General features: G+C 38.2%; 1 protein-coding gene across 2 annotated transcripts in view; it reads left to right on the top strand.

The window, feature by feature from the left end:
- Positions 1–9,909, top strand: part of oprl1 (opiate receptor-like 1) — a 219,432-nt gene that overhangs the window by 143,044 nt on the left and 66,479 nt on the right. For both annotated transcript variants that reach the window (XM_017435046.3, XM_017435045.3), the window contains one exon: positions 7,653–7,740. In XM_017435046.3, the coding sequence (XP_017290535.1) occupies positions 7,663–7,740 (78 nt within the window). In that variant the 5' untranslated portion in view covers positions 7,653–7,662. The remainder of the gene's footprint in view (positions 1–7,652; positions 7,741–9,909) is intronic.

The following is a 9,909-nucleotide window of genomic DNA, read 5'->3' as shown; positions in this document are numbered from 1 at the left end:
GGTTTTACTTCGGCTGTATAGCGGGCCTGGGGTACTTTTAGATAGTTCAGTACCGTTAGTTTTAGTTTTAGCTTAGTTTAGTTCTGTACATTTAGTCATGTTTAGATCTGTTGGTTTAGCTTAGCTTATTTAGACAATTAGTTATCATTGTATCTTGTACCTGTCTGTAATTTTGTTTCTGTAACTCTGTCTGTAATTTTGTTCTTGTGTTGTAAAGCACTTTGAGTTGCCTCGTGTTGAAAAGTGCTATATAAACAAATGTACCTACCTACCTACCTGAACTGAGGCCAGGTTTAAATGAATAAACCTGCCAGTAGCAGATGTGTTTAGAACTCTTATAGTAACTTAGCAGTGGACATCGACATTAATAAAGATGAATGAAGTGTCTCTACCTTGTTCCTGAGTCCAAAATTTAACCCAAATTGTCCATTTCTTTGGAAGATACTATGCTTGTACTGATCGAACAAAGTGATATTGAATGTCAATATCTTTGCACCTTTTGACATGGTTGGCGTTAACCTTCTGACCCACGTGCAAAGTCGACAGAGTCAAAGTAAGAAATAGGTTTATTTTCAAAGGAACAAAACAGTAGACGGATCTTCCTGATCTCTCTGGAGGGCAAAAAGGAGTACATGATCAGTAGAGTCTGGAATGAGAGTAGAGTTAATGGTGGCCTGGAACGAGTTGATCAGAGGTGGAAAAAAGGGAGAGCTTACTTTAGAATGATCCAGAGTGCGTTGGGGAGGAAGAAAGGCCGGGGTCCTGTGTGGGGAATGAGGATGGTGATTCCTGAGATGAATGCAAGGAAGGTGGTAACACAGAGAGCCGGGGGTCTGGTGGAGCCGGGCGGAGAAATTAGGTATAGCAGAGCAGGCAGGCAAATTGCAGGTAGGATCCACAGGAGGTGAAACAGTGAAACTGATCCTTCTCAGAAAATCCAGTGAGGCAGACCTGAAGACAGCAAACACAGGGACCATAAACCTCTGGTAAATCCACAAGTGACAAAATAACAACTTGTAACAAGTGACTACAGAAGGAGGCCAGAGAGACTACTGGTAAACGGTAATCTCCTGCTCCTTTATTCCCAGGACTCTGATGAGACTAATGAACTCCACCTGTGTAGGCTGCCCAGGTTTTGCATCAAGATTTCTGCTGGAGAAGATGCATCACTCGCACGCACACACAGGAACCCTGACACCTTTGGTGATAAACCGGACTTTAAGAAAGAGCAATTGCACCTAGATTGTCCTCAAAAATAGTAAATAAATAAAAACTAAACTAAATGTACAGGAAGGCTAAATAAGCTAAAACATGACAATGCTAAAACTAACAGTACAGAACTTTCTAATAGTACCCCAGGCCCGCTAGGCAGCCGACGTAAGAATTACTAACTAAGATAATGAAGGAAGGAAGGAGGGGGGGAGGGGGGAGGTTGGAGTGAAAGAGATGACTCAGAAACAGCGGAAAGTGTGCGTGTGTGTGTGTGTGTGTAGAGGCGGTGGAAGATGATGTGGTGCGTGTTGTGTGTGTGTGAGTGTGTGTTTGCAGATAAGTCCATGAATCACGTCACAGAGGCCATTGTCTTTGATAATGATGGAATGTTTATCAGCCAGCACAGAGCAGATCCACAGATGTCCTTAGGCAGAGGGAGCAGAGCATCTTGTTTACATAAAATTCAGAGGAGAAATAGAGATAGCTGAGCAAGGTCAGCCTAGGGGAGTCAAATTCACAAACAGTAATTGTTTTGGGTCAGGCAGACTTGTTTTCCGTCTGCCTTGAAAAGTCTTGCTGATACTTCTCAATGGCGAATCCAAACTGCCAAATTCCAGGACCATTCTGCCTGATTCGAGTGAGTAACTTCCTCAAGATGTCACCCATGTTATGAGTTGCAGAACTGCAATTCAGTCCAATTTGCGATTCAGCTCCCGTAACCACACAGTTTGATTGTTGACCGCCGAACCCATCAAACAAATTTGACGATAAGTCAGGTAACTGGTTAATCCAGTTCAGGAGACAGAAAGACAGAGAGAAAAGAAAACACGTACGCCTTCCACCAGGAGTAGAGAGGAAAATGCTGCAAGGAGTGGGGCTTTGTAGTTTACCAAAGTCGTACTAAAACATTATGACTTGTTACATATATAAGGCCCTCCAGATTATAAGGTGCACTGTCGTTTTTTGAGAAAATTGAAGGCTTTTAAGTACGCCTTATAGTTCGGTTCATAGATCTAACTTGCTACTACTTCACAATACCGTTTAGAATCAACAGATAGACCTTTGTCAATCTGTCAAACATTTGTCAAAATGTTATTTTCACAATGGGTTGATCTTGGTTTGCAGTTAGTTATGTTAAACCTCTCCAAGATTTTCATGATGCATATTTTCTGGTTCATTTTTACTTCACCATTATTCTGTGTAAAATTAATTCCTAGGAAATGTTTAAGTTTTCCAAGATCTTTAATTAGCTGCCAACGTTTCCTTCACACTTTTGAGTATCTGACCATTACTTGCTGCAATAATAAGATCATCAACCCAAATAATCAAGATCACCCTCTCATTTTCATTTTCTTTACTGTAAACATAATCGTTCTGCTGAGGATTGTGTTTATTGTCGTTATCAATAAGGAAATCATGCAGCATTTTATAACAATTTCGTCCTGACTGTTTCAGACCATTAACTCACTGATTAAGCTTACAGACTAATTTCTCCCCTGTCTCTGTTACCACCTCAAATCCTTCAGGTTGTTCTAAAAATACCTCACGATCAATAGAGGAGTTTAAATATGCAGTTTTGACATCCATTTGGTGCAATTCCAAATCATGTTGGGCAGCAAGCTGCATTAGAACATGCACAGATGTCATATCATCAGTCAGGGCAAAAGTCTCATTATAATCGATACCAGCAACCTGACTATAGCCTTTTGCTACATATCTAGTCTTATATATTGTCCCAACAGGATTTTCTTTGATAGCAAATACCCATCTGCCTCCCACTACTTGTTTACCCTCAGGTAATACTGTAAATTTTCGATAGGATTGAAATCAGTGCTATCAAAGAGTCCATTTCATCCTTCATAGCCTTAGCCCATAGTTCTGATTGTGGTGAGCTCATAGCCTCTTCCAGTGTCTTAGGCACATTGCATACAACCCTATAGCAATAGTCAATGTTCATGTGCGCTTGATCATCCTCACATTTCATTTCATAGTCATGATCTGTGTAATACTTAGGTCTCATTTGTCTCTTAGGATAACACTAGCTCTTAGGTCACCTTCACTTTGATCCAAGTTGCCCCCTGTGTCACAAGTATCAGTTTTTATCTCCTGTGTGATTATTAATGTCAAATCTGGTTTAGACTTTCAGCTCTCTTCTTGAGCAAAGTGTTCTTATTTATATCTTCATCAGTGTGAGTGTCACATTCATTAGTACGTTTTGTGATAAACTTTACCATCCTATTCTTAAGTACTCTGCCTGTTTCTGGATAAAAGATAAGATATGCAGGACTATTTTTGTCATAGCCAACAAAAATTCCCTTTTCACAATGTGAATCCAACTTCTTCTTGTCATATTTGTATGCATAACATTCAGATCCAAAAGTTCTCATTTTTGAAAAGTCAGGTTTCTTTCCAGTTAACATGTAATATGGAGTCTGCTCAACACGTCTGTTGTAACATCTATTATGGATAATAGCAGCAGTTTGAACTGTATATGTCTATAAATCTATAGGCAGATTACTCTCAATTAAGATGCAAGGCAGTAGCGTGCCCGATCAGCTTTTGGCAAACGATCACTTTTGATCACTTTTTTTGGCATGACACCGGCCATCCTGTTTTCAAAAGGTGTCAGTTTGGGTATGCCCTCCTCCCCACCTGTAGCTGACATGCTCTGGCAGTGGCTGGTTAGTCGCTTTTTTGCCTCCATCCTAAAATCTGACCACTTTTCCTTCACATTATCCACGGTCCTCTCTGTTCCACTCACTGAATTAACAGAGGGAATGACGTGTTGCCACTCTCAATGCTTGCTTTTATGTGTAACGCCACTACTGTCGCTCCCAAAAATGATATTTTTTATGTTCTCCACCTCACTCAGCAGCACATGAGTTTCTGCCTTGGTGAAATTTTGTTTCTTCGCTTGTTTCTCCCTGGTTACCATTGGTAACAATGAAATAATGATCAGATCAGTGATCAGCTGGCTCATTCAGATACACCTTCATATTCATGAGGTGATTTGCATTGACCATTTATGGGTGAATGTGGGCATGTGGAGGGCAGAACCTGAGGCGGGACCTTGTGCACAAACCTTTAGGTACAGGTGTGATTTATAAAGGGAAATTGCTCGCTGGTGTGCATGTGCATGGTTTTATGAATCTGAATGTTTTTTGGCTTACTCCATTTTCATCTTTTGGACGTACGTGCATGTTTAATATGAATCCTATGCAATCTTTTATAAATAAGACCCCAGATCTGTAAATTCCCAATTCTGCTCAGTGACAGACTGTAGTCAATTCCTTATATTAGCAAATTCTTTGAACTCTGTGTAGTTTGTTTTTTTTTTTAGATATTTTATCAAATTGCTTGTGTTGAAAGTGGGAGATTCCACCCTTCCGCTTGACAACTTTGCTACACATAATTTGCAGTCCGCTCTACTCCTGTCACCACAGTTCACGTTATAACACCTCCACAAGGCTTTTTCTACTGTTGGTGTTTCTTGATGATTGACAAACAACTTTATGGTGAATTACCACGACCAACAGATAAGGAGTGGTTTAGGACAACTAACTAAAAGACCTTCGTCTACACTGCTGACATCGTCTTTCTCTACCTCCTGACTGCTCAACTGAAAGATGAATGTGACTGCAGTATAGTGGTACTGGTACTGTGATACTGGAACACTTTTACAAAAAAGAGTATGATTATGTGCGCAAGTTATCTAGTTCGTTAGGCTGACATTCAGGTTTTTTCACCTATGCCACACTATGATTAGCCTTAAACTGCTGAAAATGAAATAGAAAAACAGGGAAATGAACATAGAAACTATATAGTGAACACTGACTGGATATTGGAACAGTATAGAGACATACACAGATAGTAAAGTCTTCACAGCATGAAGAAAGAGGGTTTGGTAAAGTAAACTCTGTCTCTGGTGTTAAATGAGGTGTCAGCAGCTGAACAGCCATAAAACATTCTGTTTGAAGATGTTTGGTTTGCCTGCAAGTCTTCAGAGTGCATAGAAACAGAGGGAGGACTAGACAGAAGAGAGATAACAAGCACGAGAGGGAAGAGAAGCTGAGGGAGAGGAAAAAGGGTGATAACATAAAAAACTGAATAAAACATGTAAAACGAGAAAAAAGGCTGAAAATATAGAACAAATTAACTAATGAAACTGATTTTTCCTGTGTAAATACAGTGTAAACACTGAATTACTTTGTTAAAATTTGTTGAATATGGATTTCTTAAAGTTGAAAGAAGGAGAACAGAAGCTACAATTACCAAAACCATAGCTAAAAAGAGCATTAAAAAGACAAATAAAGAGCAAGTATGATAAAGTAGGTTTCAGAGAATGATGTTCTTAAAAACACTGAAGAGATTTCAAAGTATGGAGAAGATTTTTGTAAACAAAGTTAATTAATTTAATAAAAAAATAAAAGTCACAGTACACAACTCCAAACTGAGCTGAACATTTTGACTATTTGAATGGTTAAAATAGCATAAAGTATGCTAAATACCTTGATTGCAAAAAATGTACAGATAAAATTATAAACTCAGTATTCACAATAAAAGTATACTTTTTTTTAACTTTTGCTTCAACTCAGTACAAACTGTACTCAGTACTGACTACTCACACTGTAGTTTAAAAATGATCTCCAAACTTCAAATGTATCTGCATTAACATCATGAAATATTTGTTTTCATTTACATAAGTCAGCAAAATTTTTCTTATTTGTTCCTAACAAGTTCAGACCTTCTGTCTGTGGCTCTAAATATATTATTCTTCTCTTTCTGCTGATCGAGTGGATTCAAGAAAATGCCAGAAAAAGATGGTTTGAGAAGAAAATGTACCAAAGGCCGAGGCTGAGCTTCATATGAGCTACAGCAGAGATGGGGGTTTAAGGTCGAACCAGGAATGGAGTAGTGGCAATTGCTGCAATGAGTATTTGTAAAGTTTTATTTAGGGCAGATATTGCATCTCACCAGATTTCTGCTCAATGCAGACTTTACATCATTTATTTATCATTTCACCATGAATCTCTCATATCGGTGTATATGTCACGACTGAAAAATCAAAGGTGTCTACAGTCAATAAAAATATTGGACCACATAGGTGATTTTTAGTACAGGTATTAAAATAGTTTATCTGGCTTTGATTGTCATCTGCCACCAAAGACTAGAAGGGTAATATTGTTTTTACCCATGTCTTTGTTTGTCTTTGTGTGTTTCAGTGTTCATTAATCTGCACAGTTAGCAAAATGTTTCATGAATTTTTGGTTGTATGTTAAGGAAACCCTCAGAAAACAATCACTTTCACACCTGCAGCTAATGAAGCTTTGGAGTCAACACATATCAAGGAAGTCACAATAGCCAACTGACATTAGAAAACACAAAAATGGTTATAACGCTGCCAAGTTTACAGATAATTACCTAAAATGTTGTATGGTAGTACTTAAGCATTATCCCTAATACAAACTGCAAGTGCTACACGTATCTTATCTTAAAATTTTTGTATTAACTGTTAGAATCAACCCTGTCTGTCTATTAGCAAATCAAGATGGCCACCACAGCTGATAGACCTTATTCAATACAAAAAAATTACCTAGTCAAATTTTCAGATGTTGAGCTAAAAGTTAATGTTGTAGTAGCAGAGCGTCAACCCCAACATACACTCTGAGAAATAACACATCTCAGAAAAATCTCACCTCACATGAGATTGCACATAATGTTATTTACATTTATTTATGTTATATAAATAAATGTACCTACCTACCTACCTACCTACCTACCTACCTACCTACCTACCTACCTACCTACCTACTTACCTACCTACCTACCTACCTACCTACCTACCTACCTACCTACCTACCTACCTACTTACCTACCTACCTACCTACCTACCTACGAGGTTTGACCAAAATAGTATTATATCAAAAAGTATGAAACAAGAAATAATGAGTGAATAGTAACTGAGGAAAAGTGTAGTGTAAAGAGCGCTGAATGACATACCTGAAATTTGTCAAACAATAAATTGTTAAAATAACTGTTAAAGTTAAAACAATCAGAACAGGAGCTAAAAGCTAAAATTATTTTTGCTGCTCAGAACCAAGTTTTTCAGTCAATTTTTTTTTTCCAGTGACGTGATATCAAAGGTCAGCACAGACATCCTGAATGAACTGAATATTTAAAAGTTTGAGTGGTTAAAATAGCATAAAGTATGCAGAAGTAGTTAGATGCTGAAAAATGTACAAAACTAGAAAAATCACAATAAAGTGTGACAGCTGATTTCCTACAATAAGGGGACTTTGATGCTTTTGTGTTGGCATGGTTCATTAACTTGTCAATTGGTTTCAGAAAGTTAATGAAGGGAGTAAAAGTTGATTAGATAAACACTAAATTCTACTCTGTTTCTTTCTTTTGACTGAGCTTGTGTGTTCTTTTTTCCTCAGATACACAAAGATGAAAACAGCCACAAATATTTACATCTTTAACCTGGCTCTAGCTGACTCCTTGTTCCTGGCTACACTACCTTTTCAGGTAGGATTTCACAAATGCAAAAAATTGCTGTGACCATATCCTTCTGTGTGCCCCTGGTACGGTATGTTATCACTCTCCACTTGTTATTTTTTTTTCTCCTATGTTGTCTTAAAAATTGGAATTTTAATCAATTTAATTTGATTATAGGTAATGTACCTATACTAATTTGTTTGGGTCTTTGTTTCCCTGGCTTACAAAAGAGATCCTTTCCTCCCATTCATTAAGATATTAATTAGTGAAAATGACATGGTATCAAGCTTAATCCTCCAATGTAAATTTTAAAAAGCTGAAATCTGAGACCTATGCCTTTCTTTAAAGTTTGTCTTTATTATTTGACATAAATGGCTTCTTTTACCTCCTCAAATCATTTGTCTTCTCCGTCCAAAATATGAACTTACGGTCCCCAAAAGAGTGGCTTGATAAGTCGGCAAGGATATTTTAAAAAAAACATGCCACAGAACAGAGAGGGCACGAACAACAAATGCAAAAACATTCGCACCCTTTTTGTTGCTGGAGTATCTGAGAAACTCACAAGGATTTTCTCCTAACACAACTTCTCAAACACAACTTCAAAACTAAAATGATTTTCAGACAGAGGCTGATCCTAAGGACAAAACATCCAAACACAAACTGAGTGGTTTGGTGTATGCAGTTCATCGCAGTGAGGAATATTCAGGGGTCTCATTTATAAAGCTGGCGAACACACAAAAACTGAATGCCTGAAACTGCGTATGTCACTTTCCACGCAAAGGTCATGATCTATAAAACAAACTTGGCGGGAAAATGTGCAGTCCCTCACACACACTCTGAGCCATGTGTATGATATACTCTTGGTTAGGGTTAGGGTTAGGGTTAGGGAAATGGCAGCAGAGATGATGAGGTGGGGAATTTAAGCCACACTTCATCATGATTCCCTCAGACCTTTAATGACATATCAAACTTTAACCATGGATTGACTTTATTATAAGTATTCAAAAATGCAGTGTGACATATACTTGCACTGGTGAGCCATAACTACACATGAACCTTTCAAATAAGCAAAAAAACAAAAAGGGAGCCTCAATCCTAAATCAAAGTTGGCACAATATTTAATTATTTTCTCACATTACATTTCTCTCCTCGATGATCACCAGGGTGAGATGTACCACAGTTTTATTTTATTTTATTTTATCTATTTATTTACCACAGATCAAGGCATAAATTGTGATAAGCTGTGAGACATTCACACTGATGGCTGTAAACATTTAAATACTGTTGTGACACCCGTGTGTAAAGCTGCGCAATGGATGCATTGGCCCTGCTGGAAGACTGTAAATGGATGACTGAGAATCTACACCAGCATAAGACTGTAAATGGGCAAATCAGGAGGGAACACGTTTTCAGGTATCACCAAGATCTTCTGGCCCATGTGATGGAAAAAAAATAATTCATACATTTGTCCCCTCGGAGGCCAAAAGCCAGTGACCCCTTTTCTGTGTCACCAGAAAAGGTGCCATTTAGTATTTCCCTTTGTGATGACCTAAATGCCTTCTCATCACTGTTTATCTTTGGTTGCTCTTAGAAAAGTGTTTTTCGATCAGGACAAGATCTGCTGGAAGTAATCACTCTTGTGGTGGCAGTTTTATCAAATGCAGTCACACATCTTGAGCAAAATGTTAGTATCTGTTAGATAAACATGAGGTCATACAAATCCCAGCTGTATATAATGGGGTCCAAGACACAACCTCGGTGCACAGACTTTTGTATCCGAGAACAAACACTGTTCTCTGTTATGCTCCGTGCCTTGCAATATTGCAATAAACATTACTTGACAACCATTCTACGGACTGCCTTGTCTCTTATCACGTATTTTTGTTCTTGTTAAATAAAGATTTCCACAACAATGATGACTGGCTTATAAGCTGATTTAGACTCCCTAGAGCATTGCTCTCGGATCTATGTGCTGAACTGGGTCCGGTATTGGAAAGACTGACCTGCCGGAACCACACAATCCCTGTCCAGTTACAAGTGTTAACGTCTCTGGGCTTCCTGGCAACTGTCTCTCACCAGTGGGAATTAGCAGACAGGTATATGTTTGAATTAATCAAATAATTAACTTTCTGCATGAAGCCACTTTAAAGAACAATATAATTGTGTGAAGTTATCCTTAGGTCTGGGATATCACAGCCA

This window comes from Kryptolebias marmoratus, linkage group LG8 (genome assembly GCF_001649575.2).
Source record: "Kryptolebias marmoratus isolate JLee-2015 linkage group LG8, ASM164957v2, whole genome shotgun sequence".
NCBI lineage: Eukaryota > Metazoa > Chordata > Actinopteri > Cyprinodontiformes > Rivulidae > Kryptolebias > Kryptolebias marmoratus.
Note: the sequence above shows the minus strand (reverse complement) of the source record. Positions and strands in the feature narration are given on the sequence as shown.